This window comes from Lissotriton vulgaris, chromosome 1_1 (genome assembly GCF_964263255.1).
Source record: "Lissotriton vulgaris chromosome 1_1, aLisVul1.2, whole genome shotgun sequence".
Classification (NCBI taxonomy): domain Eukaryota; kingdom Metazoa; phylum Chordata; class Amphibia; order Caudata; family Salamandridae; genus Lissotriton; species Lissotriton vulgaris.
Genome location: NC_141685.1, coordinates 1,246,826,505 through 1,246,849,327, shown reverse-complemented (window position 1 = coordinate 1,246,849,327; position 22,823 = coordinate 1,246,826,505). Strand labels below are relative to the sequence as shown.

The 22,823-nt window shown below is 46.5% G+C and overlaps 1 protein-coding gene across 1 annotated transcript in view; it reads right to left on the bottom strand.

Annotated features, from left to right (window-relative positions):
- Window positions 1-22,823, bottom strand: part of CDC73 (cell division cycle 73) — a 754,132-nt gene that overhangs the window by 554,806 nt on the left and 176,503 nt on the right. The window contains exon 8 of the mRNA XM_086964560.1: window positions 4,197-4,295. Within this exon, the coding sequence (XP_086820686.1) occupies window positions 4,197-4,295 (99 nt within the window). The remainder of the gene's footprint in view (window positions 1-4,196; window positions 4,296-22,823) is intronic.

The following is a 22,823-nucleotide window of genomic DNA, read 5'->3' as shown; positions in this document are numbered from 1 at the left end:
AGAAGAATCTAAAGTGGAAGCTAAGAAGATCCTTCAGGACGGAGAGAGAACATCTTCGGAGATAATTAACTGCGCAATGGATATTGCCACTACAGCTTTCCTTTCCCTAGCGGGGGCAGCAGTACTTCGGCGTCAAGGCTGGCTTTGTGCTACTTGGTTCCGGCCTCAAGTCCAAAATAAGATCTTGGACCTTCGCTTTGACAGTGAGGCACTCTTTGGGAATCACATTGATGGGCTGCAGCATATAAAAAAGGACGCAGAAACTGCAAAATCCCTTGGGACTCTTAATACCGCAAGGTCCCCTTATGTGGAGCTAGGGGTAGAGGCTTTCCCTTCTACACAGGTGGATATCAGCAGCAGCGCTATTCCTCTTACTCGCAGCCTTCTCAATCATACCAGCCGCAATATTCTCAGTGACAAGGCCAGTCTTCTTTCTCTCGTTGATCATCTAGAGGATGACAAGGGCACCAGGGGAGGGATTCCTTTAAGCGCCAGTAGCAGGTACTTGGCTCTTCCTACTGTTCCTTTGTCCCCTGTAACACCAGTGGGGGGCAGGATATCTCAAAACTTTCACAACTGGCAACTAATAACATCAGATTGATGGGTTCTGTATATAGTTCTGTCAGGCCATACTCTGGAGTTTCATCATCAACCGCCATCCAAAGTCCCTAGCGCCACTGAATCCAAACAACTACATCTTCTACACCTGGAGGCAGACCAACTACTCCTCAAACGAGCGATACTACCGGTCCCTCGATCCCAACGGGGAGAAGGATTCTATTCCCGTTTTTTTCTTGTTCAAAAGACCGTACACAAATGGCACCCCATTTTAGACCTGAGGGAGCTAAACACATCTCATCAAGCTCTTGTTTCGGTTGGTCTCCTTACAGGACATTTTGCGGTGCATCAATCTGGGAGATTACATGGCCACTCTGGACCTTGAGGACGCATACTTTCATGTCCCCATCCACAGGAAGTTTTTACACTTTACAGTAGCCTAGAGCCACTTTCAAGATCCTGCCTTTTGGACTCTGATCCGCTCTGCAGATTTTCACAAAGGTTCTAGCCCCTCTCTCAGCATTTCTCAGGAAACAGAAGATCCAGGTCTTTCCTTCCCTCGGCCACTGGTTGCTAAAAGCTCCGTATCATCACGCAGCAGAAGAGGCTGTCAGGACATGCACACAGCTTTCCGTCACCTAGGGCTCCAGCTCAACATTGAAAAGTCAGTCCTGTGCTTTCCAAGTTGGCCCGGTTCTTGGGGGCCATTCTGGACATCTTGCTGCAAAGCTTTTCCTTCAAAGTAAAGACAAACAAAGCTGATAACCTCTGCTCATCAGTTGCAACAAAGAGGGTCCCTTTCAGTTCGCCTCTACAAGTCCCTTCTGGGGTGAATCTCATCCTGCATTTCTTTAATTCCCCATTGCAGGTTGCAAATGCGCCCCCTCCAGAAACAACTGGATTTCCAGTGGCGCTAGACAAAAGGCTCTTTCGAAGACAAGACCACAAACACCTATGAACGAGGCTGCAATGTGGTGGACGATAAAGGACAATATATCTAAGGGCCTCCCCTTCAGGGTCACCCCAGCTCCTCAAATAACAGACGCCTCACTAGAAGGCTGGGGATCAATCTTACAAGACCTTCAGGTAAGCGGCCGCTGGCTTCTCCAGCATGGCCTACTCCACATCAATCTGTTGGAGCTCCACTTGCCTTCCTTCCATGGATTCAACGATCCTCTGTCCTGGTCCGCACGGACAACACGATGGCCATGCATTACGTAAACAAGCAGGGAGGTGCAAGGTCTCGTCGACCATCCAAAGAAGCTCAGGAAATTTGGGAATGGGCAATACAGCAGGAGGTATAGCTCTCAGAGGAGCATCTTCCAGGTGCCCTCAACAAAACAGCGAACACGCTCAGTCGCCTGAATCAGTGAGCCTGAGTGGGAATTAGACCAGGACATTCTGGAAGAGATTTTCAGTCTGGGTCACTCCGCCCATAGATCTCTTTGCCACTCCAGAGAACAAAAAATTACAACTCTACACAAGCAGGCATCACCATCCAGGATCTTTGGGGAATGTGCTTTCGATGGACTGGTCAGGCGCCTGGGTTTACTCTTTTCCTCTGATCCCACTAATTCCCAGACTTTTCTGGAAGCTTAAGGCGGAACCCTGAAGAAGGATTCTGGTTGCCCTTGCGTGGCTCCGCCAATTTTGGTCTACAGAGCTTCTTCTACTCTCCCTGGACCGTCCAGTTAATCTGCGCCCAATTCCTTCCCTGCGGACGATGTCCCAGGGCCAGGTGGTACACCGGGATCCGAGATTTCTTCAGTTATCAGCATGGATCCTGAGCACTGAGAATTTCAGGACCTGAATATCTAGTCAGAATGTAGAGAGGTGCTTGCTCGAGCCCCGAGTACAAATAAGACATATTGCTTAAAATGGAAGCGTTTCTGCCTTTGGTGCCAGCAAGAAAAGATTAATCCTTACTCTTCTGCTCCTCATCAGATTTTGCCGTACATTCTGGCATTGGCTAAATCAGGTCTCGCTCATTCTTCTATCAAAGTGCACCTTGCGGAATTCTCTAGATTCAGACAGACTTCCTCTGGACCTTCCCTCTGGTTAAGGATTTCGAAGCAACTTCTTAAATAACTTTTTTGAGTTTTCGCACCAGTTAGGCCTCCACCTCCTCTGTGGCAGCTTAACTTAGTTCTTACTCAACTCATGAGGCCGCCTTTTAAACAGATTCATAGGGCAGACCTTAAATTCCTCTCATGGAAGGTGGCCCTCCTTCTCGCCTTAATATCTGCCAGAAGGGTAGGTGAACTGCATGCTCTCACTATTCAAGAACCGTTCTTACAGTCTAAAAGAGAGACTTTGATTCTGAGAACGAATCCCAAATTTATCCCTAAGGTGCCTTCAGACTTTCACTTGAATGAACCAGTTATTCTCAAATCCTTTTTTCCTCGACCCATTAGTCCAGCGGAGAGGGCTCTTCACTCTCTGGACGTTCAATGATGTCTGAAGTTTTATCTTCAAAGTACCAAAGACTTCAGAAGTTCAACACAGCACTTTGTGGCTTTCAGTGCTCCTGGCAAAAGTTTCCCTCTGTCAAAGCAGGGTATTGCTCGATGAATTGACACCGCAATGCAATTTTGTCACCAAGCAGCTGGCAAGCTCCTCCAGGGAGAGGTCCGGGTGCACTCTACGAGAGCTATGTCTTCTTCAGTTGCTCTCTTCGCCGGAGTGCCTATCAAGGACATTTGCAGAGCAGCGACTTGGAGCAGTACCCATACCTTCACATGGTATTACTGCTTGGACTCATCCACACGTAGTGACGCTGCAGTGGGGCAGGCAGTCCTGTGGAACCTTTTTCAAGGAGTGGTAAGCTTTCCCTTCTAACCCTCCTTCCTTTTTATTGGCTATTTGCACATTTTGTAAGTCTAGATGCTCTTACTATTTCTTCTCTGATGTTAAATTACTGTTTGTTTACCAATTCTCTATGGATAATTTGTATCTCTACTGAACGTGATGAATCTTGCAAGGTTTTATAACATTGTATTGTTACACAAAATGTGCTTTCTGACTGCTAGCTATTCTGATACAAGCAATGGGAATCTATGAAAGTTCCAATACTGGAGTGAGAAAACAAGTTACTTAACTGTAACTTTGGTTCTCCAATATTGGTAACTTTCATCGATTCCCATGATCCAACTCTCCACCTCTGGGAAAGCTCAGCCTTCAGCATCTTCTGTTATACTGTTACACAACAGCTACGAAAATCTGAGGCTCTCTCAGGAGGGTTCTATGGGGTGAGGCTGTTCTGATTGGCTGTTCATTTTATTTGGTCTCTTTTACAAAAATAGTTGGATATGCTACAAAACGAGATGAGGCCTAGGCCTTATTCTTTTTTTGTACCTATTTCTATGGTATTTTTTTTTATTTACAAAGAACTCCCATCTCGACGACTGGGAAGGATACAAGCGATGGGAATCTATGAAAGTTCCCAATACTGGAGAACCAAAATTACAGGTAAGTAACTTGTTTTCGTCTATGAAATGCAACCCCTTTAGTCACAAATTGTACAATTCGAGACAAAAAGGTCATTTGTACAAACTTTATAAATAAAAAAGTGGGCTGTAAATGAACTAAACACCCTTATAGGACTGTACTACATACATATTTCATACACAAAGTCTTACCGCTGGTGCAATGGCTGGTACTGGCCTCTGTTCAGGTACACGACCTTCTTCTCTAGCTTTTACAGACTGAAGAATTGCAAATATATTCTTTGCAAAATTCTGAAACAATAAGAAAAGAAACAAAACTGTGAGATGAATCAAGCATTCAATAGCACGTTGTTCACTACCAGGGCCAGACTGTTTGAAACACTAAGGAAAATGCTACTTATCAGTATGCATCTGTTCTTGGCATGTAGAGCTGTATACTTTAGCATAGATCACCATCTGGTTTTGGGCTCGGATGTTTGCAGTTTGTTTTTGTCGAAGTCTTAGTTAGTCACGAGATAGGCGGTGACTCCTTATTGTTTTTCGCCATGAAGGGTAATGATGGAGTTAGTAGGAAAGTAGAAAAGGATGTCCATGTGTAATGTATTTGAGTAAGAGAATACTGCAACGGATAAAGGTATCCGAGGAGGTGGGTGGGCATATACAACCTTACAGCTCTACATGCCAACAGATGCATACTGGTAAGTAGCAGTTTCCGTTTGAGGCATATGAGCTGCAGATTGTACACTTTAGCAGACTATATAGCAGTTTTCCTCTTTATCGGTGGCAACCTGTATCCGTTGCAGTGGTCTGGAAAAAGTGTTCTCAATACAGCCTGGACCACACTCGCTTGTTGTTTTGCTTGCACATCTAAACAATAGTGTTTAGTGAAAGAGTGTGGTGTAGCCCAAGTTTCTGCTTTGCAGATGTCATCTAGGGGAATGTTCCCTAAGAAAGCTATAGAAACCCTTAGTTTGCGTGTGGAATGAGCTCTAGAGGGAATGGTTAGTGTGCATTTAGCTTTGAGATAGCATATTTGGAAGCACTTAACAATCAATTTCCTGTTTTTGAAATGGGATTGCCCTTTTGAGATGTTGAGAAAGATACAAAGAGTTGTTCAGTCTTTCTGAAATATTTTGTTCTTTCTCTGTAGTGTAGTAACGCCCTTTATACGTCTAGTGTGTGAAAAGCACGTTCTACCATAGTCTGGTTGAGGGAAAAAAACTGAGTTCAACAGACTGATTAACGTGGAAGGTAGAAACTACCTTTGGTAGAAATTTTGGGTTAGGTCTAAGAATCACTTTACTATGATGCATTTGCAAAAATGGTTCCAGTATGGTTAATGCCTAGCGTTCACCAACTCTTCTGAGGGATGTGATAGCTACCAGGAAGGCAACATTCTAAGTGAGGAATTGTAACTCACATTTGTGTAGAGGTTCAAATGGGGGACCCATGAGCCTGGTAAGGACAATATTGAGGTTCCTGGTTGGGGAAGGTGGAACTCTAGGTGGAATTATTCTTTTAAGTCCTTCCATAAACGCTTTGTTAGCAGGAACTCGAAATAAAGACAAGTGTTGTCTGTTTTGGAGGTAAGCTGCTATTGTAGATAGATGTAGCCATATAGATGTATATGCCAAATTACATTGTTGTAGATGCAAGAGATAACAGATAATGTTTTTAATGGAAGCATCTAGTGGGTCGATTTTGTTATCCGTACAATAAACAACATATCGCTTCCACTTTGCTGCATAGCATTCTCATGTGGTAAGACGTCTAGCTTCTGTGACGACATTCATACAATCTGGTAGGAGATTGAGGTAGCCCAACTAGGACCTCAGGAGCCAGATCGCAAGATTGAGTTGATTGGGATCTGGATGTCTTATCTCGCCATGGTTCTGTGTAATAAGTTTGGGTGAGAGGCGTAGCTTTTGATGCAGAACTACTGATAGTTCCAAGAGGGTTGTGAACCATGGTTGTCAGGTCCATGTTGGAGCAACTAGGATCATTGTGAGGGAATGCTGTTTGAGTTTCCGAACCACTAACAGAATGAGTGAGAGAGTCCGAAAAGCGTAAGCAAATTTCCCTGACCAGTTCATCCAGAGCGCATTGCCTTTGGACAATGGGTGTGGAGACCTGGAGGCGAAGTTTGGGCAGTGATGTGTGGCTAACAGATCTATGTCTGGGTGTCCCCACATTTGAAAGAATGGAAGAAGAACTTGAGGATGAAGTTCCCATTCATGGATATGTTGTGTGTGTCGACTGAGCAGATCCGCAATCTGATTGTGTACTCCCGGGAGATGTTCCGCGAGGAGGTATATCTTTTGAGGAATAGTCCATCTCCATAGAGTTTGCACAAGGCGTGAAAGTTGGAGTGTGTGTCTCCCCCTGCTTTTGAATGTAATACACTGCTGTCATGTTGTCTGTACGTATTAGGACGGCTTTGCCTAGTAGCAAAAGTTGGAAAGACTTTAGTGCTAGAAGATTGCTAGTAGCTCCTGGTGATTTATGTGGAGTTGTTTCTGTCGAGGGGTTCATAAGCCCTGAACAGTTTGACTTTGTAGATGAGCTCCCCAGCCGGAGAGCGACGCGTCTGTTAGTACTATCTGTGGAACCGGGTCTAGGAACAGCCGTCCTTTGGAAAGGTTTTGTGCATTCCACCACTGCAGAGAGCGATGTGTGCGGCCGTCCACCAACACCAGATCTGTCAGCTGACCTTGAGCCTGGTTCCAATGATGAGAGAAACATTCCTGTAAGGGACGCATCTGGAGTCTTGCATAAAGGACGATGAGGATGCAAGAAGCCATCATCCCATTTTAACTGAATAAACACTAGAGCTGGCAACGAGTGTTGAGGCCGAAATTGTAATAGAGCCTGCAATGAGTGATCCTGCAGGGATTGGGGTATGCTGGAGCTTTGGAGGTGTCTAGAGTAGCCCTTAGATACTGTTGTATGTTGGATGGCGGAGGGTGAGATTTGTCGAGGTTTAATGTGAAACCTAAGTCGTGGAGTAGATGGATAGTTTTGTGTGTATTCAGTACACAACTGTTGTGAGATTTGGCTTTTATGAGCCAGTCATCCAGATAAGGGAACACATGAATGTGTTGCCTTCTTAAATTAGCCGCTACCACTACAATGCATTTGGTGAAGACTCTAGGTGCCGTGGTTACTCCGAATGGAAAAACTTTGAACTGATAATGTCTGTCCACCGTGAACCTGGGAGACTTTCTGTGAGAGGGGTGAATAGGAATATGAAAGTAAGCGTCCTTTAGATCCAGAGTGGAGAAGAAGTCTCCTTGTTGAAGTAGTGGGAGCACCTGTTGGAGAGGGACCATGTGGAAGTGGTCTGATTGGATGTAGAGGTTTAGGGGTCTGACGTTTAATATTGGCCTGAGAGAGTCATCCTCTTTTGGAATCAGAAAGTAGAGTAAATAAATCCCCGTGCCCTGTTGGGGTAAGGGGACTGGTTCTATTGCATTTTTTTGTAGTAGAGAGAGAGAGTATTTCCTGTTTGAGGAAAGTCAAATGTTCGGTGGACATTGGACGATGTTTGGGAGGAGTGTGTGGGAGTGAGTTCCAGGCAGTAACCATACTGGATAATTTGTCTCGGCCACCTGTCTGTGGTGATGGAATACCAGCTGCTCCAGATCCCGTCCGGATAACGCGTGGGGGTAGGTTTGCAGGCAGAGACCGCACACCGCTTGGATTCCCGACTCTTCTGTGCAGGTCCCACAGAGCAGACTGAGAAGTACCTTGGGGATTTGCTTAGGGTTGCATTACTCAAGGCAGGACCAATTGGCATGTCCCACTACAGACCTTAAGACCCAAGGTTGTATGAAGTTTTTAATTTCACTGTATAGTACGAGCACCAAGGTCCTGAGGAATTGCTAGTTTAGCATGAAACATGTCGACCTAAACTGAGGGTTGCAGATATCTTTGCCACATATAACCGTATCATCTATCTCCCCTCCCATCATTTTAATCAAGGGAGTTAGCCATGTTAAAGTCCCTTGTGGACTAACCCACCTTTTTTTAATCAATCACCACTTAGTCACGACTACACATTCACCTACCCTCTCACACGCATGCACCATATGGCTGGAACAAAAGATCTCCGCTAAAGAGCCCCTTCGCGGGTGCCCTTCTGACATTGCAGCGCCAGTCCGACGAGGAGAAGGGCCCATATGATGAAGCATGACACCTAGCTTGCTGGGTGTGTGAGGGTTCTAGTTCCCAAGAGGGAATTTCCCCTTCCCTTCCCTCTTGGCTTTTTGCTTCTACTCCACGCCACACACTCTTTCCCTTCTATCCAGTCCTCCCGGGGAACTGTGTGTACTTTCTTTGTTGCTAGTGAATTGGACAAACACACTGGACCCCGTTAAAAATTGTCCACCGAAGGTTCCACTCCTTGTTAAATAATAGTGATGGAATTCCAGACAGGTAGGAACTGTGAAAGGAGGCCCCAGACAGGTGTTGAGTGGTTGGGAAAGTGCAGGGAAGTCACTGCTTGGAGGTAGGTGAGCTGCGGGTGTCATTACCCCAGTCTCTGCCCTTGTTGTTGTTACCCCTGCAACCTCTCCTAAAGTCTCCTTTGGAAAAGGAGCACTGAATGGGGCTTTTGTAAGAGGAGTATGGGTGCTCTGGTGTATTGGTTTTTGAGCCAGCCCTATAGAAGGAGCGTCGAAAGGAGCCTCTAGAAGAAAAGGCTTCCGTAGACTTAGTAGTTTCAGTGTCCTTTTAAATCTTTTCTAAAGATGTGTCCACTGCAGGGCCAAAGAGTTGCTCTTGGTCGAAGGGCTGATTAAGGATACTGGTTTGCACCTCCTGTTTAAATCCCGATATCCTGAGCCAAGCATGCCTGCATAACAATACGCTAGTATTGACTGCGCGGGACACGGTGTCCGCGGCGTCTAGAGCACATTTGATTGATGTGTTCGTGATGAATTAGCCTGCCTGTATGAGGTCATTGGCCTGGTGTTTGTATTGCTCTGGAAGGTGTTGAATTCGTTTTTCTAGCTTATCGTAGTGAGCCCTATCGTACCTTGCCAAGAGAGCTTGTGTATTGGCTATTTTCCAATAGTTTGCACCTTGAGACGCCACACGTTTGCCTGACGCGTCTAATAATTTGGAATCTTTATTTGGGGGCGGGGCGTCACCTGAACCTTGAGAGTTAGCCCTTTTGTGCATTAGCTACTAATAGGAAATCTAAAGGAAGCTGTCCCTTAATGTATATGGGGTCACTAGGAGAAGCTTTGTATTTCTTGTCTATCCTTGGGTTAAGAACCCTAGTCCCAATGGGGCCCTTAAACACTTCTGGTGCGTGTCTAATGAGCCCTTTTAACATTGGTAGGATGTGTAAGGTTTTTTGTGGCTGAGCAAAAGTTTCTAAGAGAAAATCCTCCTCTACAGGGTCAGAATGTAGATTTACTCCGTGATATGTTGCGGCCCTATTGATTAGTTGGACAAAACCTACATCATAGTCTAGTGAGGATGGCCTAGAGGGATAAAGATCTGGGTCTGTTAAGTCAAGATCTGTGTCAGTCCATCCATGGATCTGGCTCCTGTGGGGGATAATAATGGTCATGATTGTCTCATTGTGGGATTTTGTTATCATCCCCTTGTCCGTCCCTATCTCCATTATCACTATCCTCTGGTTGTGAGAGTGGAACGTGTGTACTGGTGAAATAAGTAAATTGGGATAAATAAGGGGGGGGGGGGGGGGGGGGAGAGGCGGTTTAGGGGCTGGAGAGGTGTTAGTGTCCATGTCCATTCTTTTAGCCGGAACCGGTGAATTTTGCAAATGGTCCAGTTTCCTTTTTGTAGGTTATTGGGAGAGAATATGACCAACCTTTGGGTGGATATAAATTGTTTTTTGGTTTGGATCTGGGACAAAAAGTTCTTCGAAGACGGTGTTTTTACGGTGCCGAAGATTTATCCCTATGAGGAGTCTGTTCAGGCTCAGGATAGTGTCCGGTGTAGATGCCTTTTGTGGTTCCGAAGACTTCGGTGTCGGTTGTTTCGGCTCCGGAGTCTTTTGCGTCGGAGTTTAGGCATAGAAGTGGTTTCCTTGGATTGTTTCGGCTCCGATGTTTTCGGTGTCCAAGTTTTTACCTTTTGCTTCAGCTTTGAGGTCTTGTACTTCAGCTGTTTCGGTGCTGGAGGGTTTTGCGGTGCCGATTGAGGGCGTGGCATATTGGCAGCCTTGGACTTCGATGCCGCACATGGTTTTTTCGGTACCAGAGTGTGGTTGGCTCGAGCCCAAGCCGGAAGGCTAGTCTTTGTTTTTCATAGCCGAGCAAGAGGACAAGACATCTGAAATTTTCGACCAGTGTGGACCTAGGCCGTGAGGCAAAGTTGGTATTGGAGTGTCTGGCATGGGCTTGGGTGGGGCAGGGGTCTAGGTACTCACAGTCCGCTGAGCTGGGGTGACTTAGTCTTCTGCGTCGTAGTCATCTGTGGAGAATGAGACCGGTTCTTCCTGGGATTGTTCCGGAAGGCTGTCGGGCCTGGATGGAAGATGTCCTGAATAGAGCCGCTTCCTCTGGACATTTCGTGGCGTCAAGCCCGACCATCACGAATGCTCTTCTTAGACTTGAAAGATAGAAAAGCCTCACAGGTATCCTCTCGATGCCCCGGAGAGAGGCAGAGATTACGCACTGGGTGTAGGTCAGAGTGTGGTAATTTAGCACCACACGGGGGTCATTTCTTGAAGGGAGTACATTCCATCGACTTCAGTCTGAATCTGCGCAGGTAGGCCCAATGGCCCACGCCAAGTTTATCGAAGTTTTTTCGATGGTAGAAGATGCTCGCTGAAAAGGGAAACGCGATCGAGACAATACCGTCGAGTGGTAGGTGATTGCGCGTCGAAGGGGGTTTCGATAACGACACCGACCCGGAGCGCAGCAAGTCATATCCGAACATGATGGCGGAAGAAAACAATCTGGGGATGGAGTCGATGCCCATGCGCACTGTCACCATAAGGAGAAGTCACCTATCTCGTGACTAACAAAGACTTCAACAAAAACAAACATCCGAGCCCAACACCAGATGGCGATCTATGCTAAAGTATACAACCTACAGCTCATATGCCTCAAACACGTTTCCTACCTAACAACAACAATGCATTTATTTACAGCAAAAGGTTGAAAGCCATTATATTTAGGGAAAATAGCCATCAGTCATTCTGGTTTTCCGAAGGCTAATTTTGATGTGCCTTTGTAACTGGAAGAGAATTTGCCGAGCTGCATAGGACTAGAGTAATTAAGCCCATGTGCATAAGTCTCTCTGAACGAGTGAGCTCAAGCCCTTACATTAAAATTGAGAGGATGACTGGATTGATCTTATAAAAGGAGGAACAGCGAACAGGCACACAAAGTATCAAAATGATTAAGATAACAACTTTTCCATTCTTTTTCACACTGCTCTCCTTGTTTTCATCTGGCTGGAAATTAAATGTATAGCTCAAAATGCTGGAAGAAAGGAAAACAGCCTATACTAACCAAGCTTCAGTCTAATCAATCTTTCCAAAAAAGACTCATCCAGAGTCTTTGCTAGAAGCATTCCAAGTAGTTCAGAGGCGGGAAAAAGGGAAAAGATTGCTTTGTTTTATGCTAATTATGTCCTATGAGGATATGGGGCATGCAGGCCAAAATTATTTGAGCAAGCAATAACTATGTTCATTTTCGGAAGTACCTAAAAGATAAAACAGTATATGGCATGGAGAATTAATGCCACAGCGTGTATTGTAATAGATGGCTCATCACCCTCTGACGTGAAGTGCCTCAATACTGATGGCTGTGAATGCTGCGTTCTAACACTTTAGGTGTCTCACTCCTTGTGGCGCAGAATATAAATTTGTACATGCCATGATTTTTTTCACATGTATTTCTAGACAAAATTATGGTGCTGTTACCTCTTCACTCAAGTTTCAGTATCACACCACCTACTACACATATAACCAGTTATGAATACCATTAGATGATAAAGATTACACAATAATATGACTATGGCTGAATTTATTTATTTATTTTATTTATTTTTACCATTTGTTGAGCGCGCTGTTACCGGGCGGTGTCCTGGCGCTGAAACGATACATTATCTCCAAGAGGCAAAGAAAGTTACTGGAGGTTAAAAAGCCATGTTTTGATATTTTTCCTGAAGGTCAGGAGATCATTGCTTTGTTTTAGGGCGAGAGGCAATTCATTCCAGATGTTAGATGCTCCGTGGGCTTTCCTAATACGGTTAGTCATGACCAGGCTTTTATTAGCAGATCTTAGTTGTCGCCCTGGTTTGTACAGTTGGAGGTGTTCTTGAAGGAAGGATGGACCTATTCCATTTACTGCCTTGAATACCATACAAAGAGCCTTAAACATGATACGTTTCCATATTGGAAGCCAGTGTAGATTTTTTAATTCCTGAGCTACCGATGCAAACTTAGGTAGACCAGTAATCAGTCGGGCAGCAGCATTTTGTAGCGTTTGCAATTTGTTCAGAACTCCCTGCTGGGCCTCCAGATACATGCTATTGCAGTAGTCAAGGCGAGACAGCACAAGTGCTGTCACCACCGTTTTCCTGCTATCACTGGAGAGGAAAGGAAGGATTTTCCTAATAGTTTTTATTATCCAGTGAATGGAGGATGATAAGGCATTAGCCTGTGCTTTAAAGGAGAGTTGGGAGTCAATAATTACCCCCAGGTTTTTTACTGTAGTGGCTGGAATGGGTAGGGCTCCCATTTCGTGAGGCCACCAGTCAGGGGTCCAGAGATTGGTCACATTTCCAAAGAGAAGAACCTCAGTTTTAGAGGAATTCAATTTAAGGCAGTTCTTAGCCATCCATGAACTTACTCCCATCATGCAATCCTGGAATCTGGCCGCAATTCCTTCCTCTCGCCCCGGGAGCAGAGATACCACAATTTGAGTATCATCTGCATACGATGTTAATTCGAAGCCAAAAGAACGAATCACCGGGGCGAGGGAGGTAACATAAACATTAAATAGGGTAGGGCTCAGGGAGGAGCCCTGAGGAACCCCTCCTGGAAGGGTAAAATGGCTTGATTCAAAATCTCCCATGGCCACCACTTGTATCCTGTCTGCTAGAAAGGATTTCAGCATGGTCAATGCGACTCCTTGGATTCCGCAGCCCTCAAGACGGTCCAATAGAATGTCATGGTGGACCGTATCAAAGGCTGCGGATAGGTCCAGGAGCACCAGGACTGCCCGTCCTCCAGCATCCATCACCTTCCTGATTTCCTCAGTGGATTTAATGAGGGCGGACTCGGTGCTGTGACCTTCCCTAAACCCATGTTGAGCAGGGTCCAAGCCCCCAGAGGATCGGAGGAAGCCACAGAGCTGAACGTTCATGATCCTTTCAATAAGCTTGGCCGGTAGAGGGAGTCTAGATATGGGTCGATAGCTACTAGGGTCATAAATGTCTAGATTAGATTTTTTCAGCAGAGGAGCTATTGAAACTTGTTTCCAACATAGTGGATATGCTCCCTCTTTGAACATTTTATTGAACAAATCTGCTAGCAAGACAGATATAGGGGCGGCTGCCAGATGAGCCACTGAGACTGGGCAGGGATCCCGGGGGGAGCCAGATTTGGTTCTCAGTAGTAGTTTCTTTACTACTTGTGTTGTAACTGGCCCGAATTCCCTGAATTCCAAACTATGTGGATTTGTTGGCGTAGTCGTATGTGCTCCCTCGGTAAGAGTGAGCCCCACATGAGGTTCAAGGGTTGCGAAGATTTGCTCCACTTTATTTAAAAAGTACTTGGCGAGGGTCTCGCAGAGCTCCAGACTGGGAGGGACAGTGACAGAATTTGGAGTGGACAAAGTGGTCACCGTCTGGAAAAGTTCTTTGGAGGAGTTTTTAGCTCCCTCAATTCTAGCAGAGAAATATTCAATTTTTGCTTTTTTGATCATTTCTTTGTATATCTTTTGGCTTGATTTGAGTTTTTGTTTATCTGCCTGTGAATATTCAGTACGCCATTGGCGTTCGAGTTTTTTGCAAGATACTTTGTAATCTCTTAATTCCAAGGTGAACCAAGGGGCAGATGGTATTGTGCGTGTTGGACGAGATAGTTTGGGCTTAATTAGAGATGTGCATGCATCTTTTATCCAGATGGTGTATCTCTCCGTAGCTTCGTTTACATCAACCGATGGGGTAAAGGTAGAGGCTGCTGAAGGCGGTGGGATGCATCATTCAAATTGAACATTAGCGTGACATGCTGTAGTTCCTGTGCACTTACCCTACTGATGGGTACATTTTACCCTTCAAGGGATGGTGGGGGCAGGCCCTCTAGTGGGGTTCACCTCGCCGAGATTAATGAAAAAGGAACAAGAAGAAAATAATAAAAACGCTGTTGTGTCCGCGTTTCTAGTTAAACCACACACAAGGGTACTTGGGACAAACAAAAAAACTGTGTCACAAATACTCACATCAAGGGTCCCATTTTTCTGTGAACCTGCTCGGCCTCAGCTCTCCCAGGCTGGTGACAAGCGAATGCTGGGGAAGCTTGTATTTATCCCTGGTGCCTGGTCCAGATGATACAGACTGTGAAAAGATTTACCGATGCAGTCGAAGAGCTGCACGTTCTCTTGAGAGGCATGTGTGGCTGCTAAAACCGCTAAAGCGCTCGCAGGTGGCACATGGGTTCGTGTTAGCAGAATGTAATTAGAATGATTATGTGCCAGTGTGCACACTCTGTTCCACTTGCGCACTCCCTCAATGAACCTCCGATTGGGGCTGGAATGACGCCTCCTATTTATTTATAAAGTTTTATATAGCCCGAACTTGATTCCGAAGGATATCAGAGAGCTTTACAATTTGAGGCAATTAAATAACTTCCCACCCTATTCCCCTATAAACCCACATTCCACTAGGTCTCGGGGTGCCCCACTATGCATCAAAGAGCCCAACACACCGCAGCTCCTTCACGGACTCCAGGGTGTACTGGTCGCACAGGGTCAAGACTGGTTTGCATATGGTCGGGTCTAAACTGGGGTGGCATGGTGAGCAAAAGAATGATGGATTTAACCCAGATCTCTTGACTGGGGGTGAATGTTTTGATTTGTTCTGGATTCCGTCCATCAATTGTGTGTCTTTTGCTTGATCGCAAGTACGGGGCCTCATGGGAAGTGTGGTTCACAATGGCAGGAACCCCATTTTGAGATTTACCATAACAACTACTTACACAGTAACTACAGTTATAGTGCACGTTATACTTTGAATGGTTGTTTTTCAAGTTGAGCTACCCAAAACTGATTGTGTTTTTTCATTCATAACAGCGCTACAACTTTGGAGTTTAAGTGAACTTCTATGGCTTTTTAAACGCATTTTCAGGTGTTATAACCAAGACTAACCTTAAGTTCACTTTACCTTTTCGGTGAATTTCTGGGGTTTTTGATGATGCATCACATCCAACAGTAGAGTGAACCAATCAGCCGTGAGTGGCGAGTCCTTCTCACGGCCTACAGCTACTAAAGGTCGAAGGGCCTGGCTTTTGGCAGTTTCCTGTGCCCAACTCGCAACAGGCAGCCAATCCCACTGGACACGGCTGAAGGCCATACACAGTTGGAGTTGGTCACAGGCACTACCACTCCACCCGCTGCAAGCTGCCGCAAGCTGCCAACCGCTTGCTTTTTATTTTTTACTTTTTAACAAATTGGTGTGGCAAGTGGCCACTCACTTTTTATAATGATCTTCAATTCTACAGTTCTAATTCTTAGATTCTGGTTTCTGCACCATAAGCTTACATTGTTCTCCTTGCAGCACAGTGAAAATATTTCCAAGTGCAGGTAGTTTTCCTGCTGAGCCTCTGGCAAACACCGGCATAAGCATACTCAGCAGAGTTTTGATATTATCCCTTCTTGTTAGCCCTTCCAATACTTCAGCTAAGACTTTCACTTTAGGAGTTGTCACTGCTCATTTAGAACTTCGACCGTAAGGCCTCTCTGGCTCCTGCGTGGCTTCTGAGGAGAGCTTGTAAGTGTCCCTCCTGGTATTCAGCTTCTTGCCTTGGGGAATAGCTTAACAACTCCCAAACAATGGAGCCCCATGGAGTAGTTACCTGGTGCCAATGTCCCCTCAATGAAGAGGACATCTTGGTGCATATCAATAGCAGAAACAGAAGCAGCACTAGAAAAATGTCCCAAGAACATCCTTGTCTGCCATGGTTCAGAGTTGGATAACAGTATTCGCTCTTAAAACCAACCACTCAAGTCTGCCATTCTTAATAAAAAAAGGTGCCACCTGTTGCCAAGCAAAAGGCATGTGGTAGAAACTGTTCAACCAATTAAAGCTCAGAACGCTCTTATTTTGTACAACAGGCTGGTCTACTACAGAGGAAAAAAAATACATTGAGTCCACTGTCTCATGACAGACAGATGATTGATCTTTTTTTTTCAGCGGGTTGTACAAGTTGCTAAAGCAAATTCACTACAATCGCACATCCCTAAATTTTAACCTCATGATAGTCTGCACCCAAGAGCAATTTTAAATGGGCCAAATTATGTTGATAGTACACAGTCTATTTTCCCAGACAGCAGACTCAGCACACCCAAAGTGTTGCCGGTGCACCGTGGCTCAACATGCGTTGGTCACCATGCTTTAGTGAACGTTAGTGCATCGTTTGTAATGAACCTGCGGACTTCAAAAACCGGGCCATTACAGCACCATGGGGTTATACTCTGAAATCTCATCACTGAGGTATGAACTATGAGCACCATTTTGAAAGGTCAAGCTAGAAGCCACAGTATTGTGACAGTTCATTCAAGTTGGTCTTTCGTCCAAAAACCACTATCTAAATGCCAATGCCAAAAGTGAATGCAAGGGAGTCTAAGTATGTCGCCATTTGGAAACCATGATGGGGGTTTGCAGACCTTGTCTGAAAAAACTTTCCATTCTGACCTAACCATGACTACACAGTGGTACAACCAACTGCATTATACAAATGAATAAATTGTATAAATGTTTAAAGGCTCTCACCCGAGGGAGGGAACAGGCGGCATTCAGGACTAGAAATGAAGACCCCCATGATAGAGGAACACTATTTGCAGAGTAGAAATGGACACACCGTTTACTAACTGTAGAAGGCATATTGGGCTAGACAAAGTTCTACAGAACTGGACTAAGTAAACAGATTGGACCAACAAGGAGGTTGATGGCACTAGGTTAGCTGTGCATGTAAGAGAAAGCCAAGACTCAGTCTGCATACCAAAAGCAAAAACACAATGGGAGATAAAAGGTGTTTAAGAACAAAGGTTAGAGTTGCTAAGGACAAAGTCCTGAGGAGTTCAGTTTGGTTTCAGCCAGGAGCGAGGCCTCTGTATATACAGTTTTACACTCCTGACACTTAAAGAGCAGCTCCTGGAAACGATCCACTTGATCTGCCGATATTAGCTTGGATTTCCAACCTGGGTTAGTGGACAATTCGCCTATTCTAAGATTGATTCATAGACAATGATTATACCTCTTCATGGGTAGTAAGGGGGAATGGTAGTGCATGCATATCACACAGGACATCCCCCTGGAGTCAGAATTCTCCCAATGAAGTCCTCAGATCACGCAGCAGATATGAGCAAGACTGAAAAATGGGGCAGAGGGAGCGTGTTGTACAATGTGAGAAATCTGCCATTTCTTAGTGGACACCCCTGATTTGTTGCATTTGGGTAGTCCCCCATACTTTTGCTGGCTTTAGAACTCTGGGCATTTTACCCCTGCTAACTTGTAATGTGCGTTAGTTCTCCCTTTAAAAAATGGTCAGATTGGCATATTTACCTTATCTACAAGTCCCTAGTACATGGCACAAGATGTACCCAGGGTGGTGTGGAGTGCAAAAAAACGATGGATTTAGGCCCAGATCCTTGTACTGGGGTTAATGTATGACATTGTTCTACGTTCTGTCCATCAACTGTGTTTTTTGCAATTTTCACCACGAGTGTGCTGGGTATACTCAGACGTGAGTCCCAGGCTCTCCACACCACTGGAGTCAAGCTATCCAGGCTGATGAAGGCTGATAGCCAGAAACCGGTCCTTGGATGCTTGATTCCGGTCGGGGAAAGGCATGGCTTGGTAGTTCGGACTGGACTGTTCCCATGAGGCACAGGGTCAGAGCTGATTTGCATATAGCCAGTGTCTAACCCAGGGTGGTGTGGAGTGCAAAAAAACGATGGATTTAGGCCCAGATCCTTGTACTGGGGTTAATGTATGACATTGTTCTACATTCTGTCCATCAACTGTGTTTTTCCAGTATTTTACATGCCACTAGTGGACTGCCGCACCTATAGGGCCATCTACTATAGTAGCAGTGTAAACATGGTTTCATGTCCACAGCTGTATCCTGGCTGCAACAGTGCAAAATATGTGCTGCTAGCGGTCAAATTAAACCCTCTTGACAGGTAGAACCCTCCATTCTAAATAATAACAAGTCACCCCTATGTAAGTCTCACAGCACACAAGGCTGGCTGCATGATATTTAAATGTAGGACATGGAGAAATTTTAATTAACATGTCCTTCTAGTGACTAGCATACAAAAGCTATTTTAACTGTAGGAAGGCAGAATGGCCCATAGGGAAACACTGTAAAGCAATATTAAATAATACTATATCTTCAGTATGGAACCAGCTACAAGAATAATTAAACCATTATTTTAATACATATTAAAATCCAATTCAATTGGCAATCAGATATTTAATGAATATTAAGGAAAAGTAACTTTTAGAAAGTTGCCTTTTCCCTTCCTGATGTTCCGGGAAGCTACATTAGATTTGCTCTCCAGCAGGAGCCCAGCTAGTGATTAGCCTTGAAGTGTAGAAAAAAGGAATGAAATGTCTCCTATGAGCAAACAAAAAGTTGGCCTGAAAGGATTTTGTTTAACTCTAGAATATGCAGGATGGAGGCTGTGGGCATCCTTTCAGACAATAGGGAGTCAAATTCTACTGGGCAGGTATGTTGAGCCACATGTACCACTTGAGCACACTTGAATGGGAGAGAACAGGATACAATGACAATCCTGGTTTATTCACTAACTGTAGGACCCTGCATTAGACCTACCAGCCTACTGTCCCTGTATTGGTTGTGGGTACAGTGCCTGCCTCAAACTGGATTGGCGTGTTTGGTGTGGAAGGACACTACGATTACCAAAATGCACTCCACTTCAAAACACACACACCCCAAGTTTAGTTTGGCCAAAAGCTTTTGCCATCTTGAAAACACTGACACATGGTATTTTGGCCCGGTTTTCATTAAGGAACACCGGAAATGCTGCAAAAGAGGTCAGGGTTATCCTGGGAACTTTTCTGCCATTTGTTAAGGCATGCCCCAGAGTCATTCCCCCGACTAGCTTGTGCCAGGCATAATTACGGCACCTCCAGGCACCCACTTCAGAACACTTCCTAGAACAGCAGAAGATCAGAAGAGGACTAGACCTGCTGTATGTAACCTAAGAGCCCGGAAGGAAATGACCTTTACCCAGAACAAAGTAGGCTCAAAGGACCACATGGATGGCTAACTGTGTGGCTTCAGGGAGCCAACAAACTGCAAGAGACCTTTTCCTGGAAGTACCCAGCTGACAAGTGGAACCTGGACTGGACTCTGCTATTGGCCTCTGTCTGACATCCTGTGAGTCCATGAGTGTGCATATCAACAAAGAAGAAGGGATGGAGGGTGTTTTTGAGACACCCAGGTGAGACAGTAGAATCAAATGGAGTATGCTGTTCCTGGGAAGAGGAGGTAATATAATGAGAAGGCTAGGAAAGTGGTGCCCTGAACTTATGATGGAGACAATGTCTCTCTCAATTTGGGAAGTGGTGCCCTCACATACCTAGGCTGGGTGTCATGTTTCATCATAGGGCATGCTCATCGACAGGCCAGCGCTGCAATGCCTGACTGGCACCCTATGAGGGGGCTCTGTCAGATCTTTTGTCCCAAACAGTTTGGTGCAGTGTGGGTAAGGGGCCTAAAGGTGTGGATATGCGAGTGCAGATGTGCAGTGTAGGTTGGGGGGGGGGGGGGGGGGGGGTAAAAGATTAATAAGGGTGGCCAGTAGCACTCCAGAGTAACAGTTTTATTTAGAGGAGTTCACTGGTCCTTGTTAAAACCAGATAGTGAGGGCCACTTTTTGGAAAAATGTCCAACAGTGGCTATGAGGTCGACATGTTTCTTGCCTGTTGTGTCAGAGTGATGGTGTGGCAAATCTTTAGGACCAATTGAGAATGTTCTATCTACACTTTGGTTAAATCACTTGTTGTATCTGTTGGAAAACGAGGCAGCATCCGTGAGGCCTGCACAAACAAAATGCCTAAATTTGTCCTTCACTGGGAACCAAACACCCAATTGTAGCGCCTGACTCTCAGAGAATAGCATTGCAGAGTAGTCTGAGGCTTACTCAAGGGAGGTGGTGTGGGCTAGTAATCTCCATTTGCAGGTGCGCAGAAATAACAATAATTGATTGTCCAGTCTGTACTTTGCTTTATAAAAGTAGGAGTACATTTATTAAACACACACACTACTCAAAACTATGAACCAATTTACAAATATACATAAGTTGTTTGAATTACTTTGTGACATTGCATAACATCATCACCCCTCCCATGGGGAGAGGGGGGGGGGGTCTAGTACCACCCCGCCCATGTATGCACATCATCTTGCCCCCAATGCAGTTAGTTGAACATAACCTGGAGCGAGGGCACTGCGCACTGGCACCATCCCAGTGGCCACTCACCCCATTATCTCCACAAGCATTTAAAATAGGTAACCCTGCCTTGGTGACACATAACCCTGACTGAGCATTTCCTACTGACCATGAAGTATACACCTCTACATCTTAAGGGTTTACAGACTGGGATCTTCACCTAAGTGCATCATTAAGAATACATGTTTAAGCATCTCTTTAGATTGATAGTACTCATTACATTTTTGGATCATTAAAATGCATTGTAATTACTGCCCCTAAAGGCATCACAGATGAAATCACAGGACTACGCATATACAGCCAAACACCCTAGCAGGAATGTCTGGCAACATAACCCCACTTTGATTATGACATCACCTTACACAGGTACTGCACATTACACATGTGACCTTCAGTCCCTCTAATAGAAATAACGTTAGTAAAAGCATTTCTGGTGCAATTACACCTCTTCTCCTCCAGGGGATGCCCTTCTCCAGACTTCCCCAGCTCAGCCTTTCACTCCTTGAGGCAATTACATCTCTTCACCTCCAGGGGATGCCCTTCTCCAGACTTCCCCAGCTCAGCCTTTCACTACTTGAGGCACTTCTCAGAACACCCCCAGCTATAGAATGAAAGTTCCAGCTTAGGAGGTGTTAATGTTTGTCCTGATCCCTTGAGGGGTTATTCTTTTAGGTCCCCTAGAAACTTGGGGGGGGGGGGGGGGGGGGGGGGACTTTCCCCTTTGTTTTGGGGGAGACTGCGCTTCTCCAGCAGCTCCCCCGGCACCTGTGCACCTGTGTGGTGATAACCCCGCTCACCTGGGGCCACTCCAAGCAGAGAAAACCGCTGTTTGCCCTTGCATGCCGGTCTTGGCCTGCAAGGCATTATGGGACAACTTGCATGTTTGAACAGCCGATCTCCCGCTGCTCCGGGGAGAGCCTCGATGTCAGGAGCGCCGCGATGTTGGCCTCCGGGGACTTCCGTTGAAGGGTCCGGTCCCACCCGGACCCCAAGGTACGTGCTATGGCTCGGGAAGCCCACCCCCGGCCGCTCAGGCCCATTTTCGGGGGACCGGTCCGACACGGGCCGCTCGCAACTCCGTTCATTATGACTGGGGTCCCGGTCCCACCCGGGACCCCCGCAGGCCTCCACAATAGAGGGCAGCCCGGGGAGCCCACCCCCGGCCGGCCAGCACCGGCGAGCGCTGCTGCGGGAGCCGGCTGGGCACTTCTGGTCTGCGCGCTCCAGCGGGCAGACATGTCTTCTTCGGCCGGTCCGGCTGGACCTCTGGGAAGTGGGGCGACACTCCCCCGGCCTCCTCCCTCTCTTCGGGGCCTGGGGATGGGGTCCCGGGCCCTCGAACATCTGCGGGGGGCACAACAGCATTCCCCTCCATCCCGGTCACTTTGGGGCCCGGAGATGGGGTCCTGGCCTTTCCTCCTCTTCATGGGAAGAGCAACATCGCTCCCCGGCTGCTCTTAGTCGGCGGGGCCAGAGTAGGCTCCGGGCCCCCCCCCCCCCCCATGGGGGATATCTTCAAGGGGAGCGCAGCTTTGCTTCAGGGCCCGGGGATGGGAGCCCGGGCCCCTAAAGACCTCCCAGCATGGGGCGCGACAGCGCTCCCCGCCTCCACCTCACCACAAGGGTCCTGGAAATAGGATCCCGGGTCCCTGAACCTCCTCAAGGGGGGAGCGAAGCCGCTCCCCTCCATGCACAATCCATGGGGGTCAGGGTGGGCTCCTGGGACAGAACTTGGGTCATTTTCACGGATAGTGCGAAGGCGCTCCCCAGCTTTCTCTTCTTGTTGGGGGCAGCCCCCAGGACCTGACCTGACCCACCCCAGGGGCATATCCAAGACCGGCGTTGGAACCCCACGTGCTTAGTCAGTCTACCAGAGGTCAAAGGTTTCCTACCTTTTGGGGACCATTTCTCAGCCCCCAGGGGACAGATCTTCACCATTCTGGCCTCTTCTTGCTACTGGTGGCGCTCCCCAGCCACTGGGAACACTTTTCTTTACCCTCCTTGTCTCCACAAGTGTGGATTCAGCAGGGAGCTGCCTTCACTGGCTCCCTGCGCCAACCTTACACCAGCTCTCCTCCTGGGTCTCTCTTCTCCCTGCGCAGAGGCCCCTGCTTCTGAGCACCCTTCCTGGACT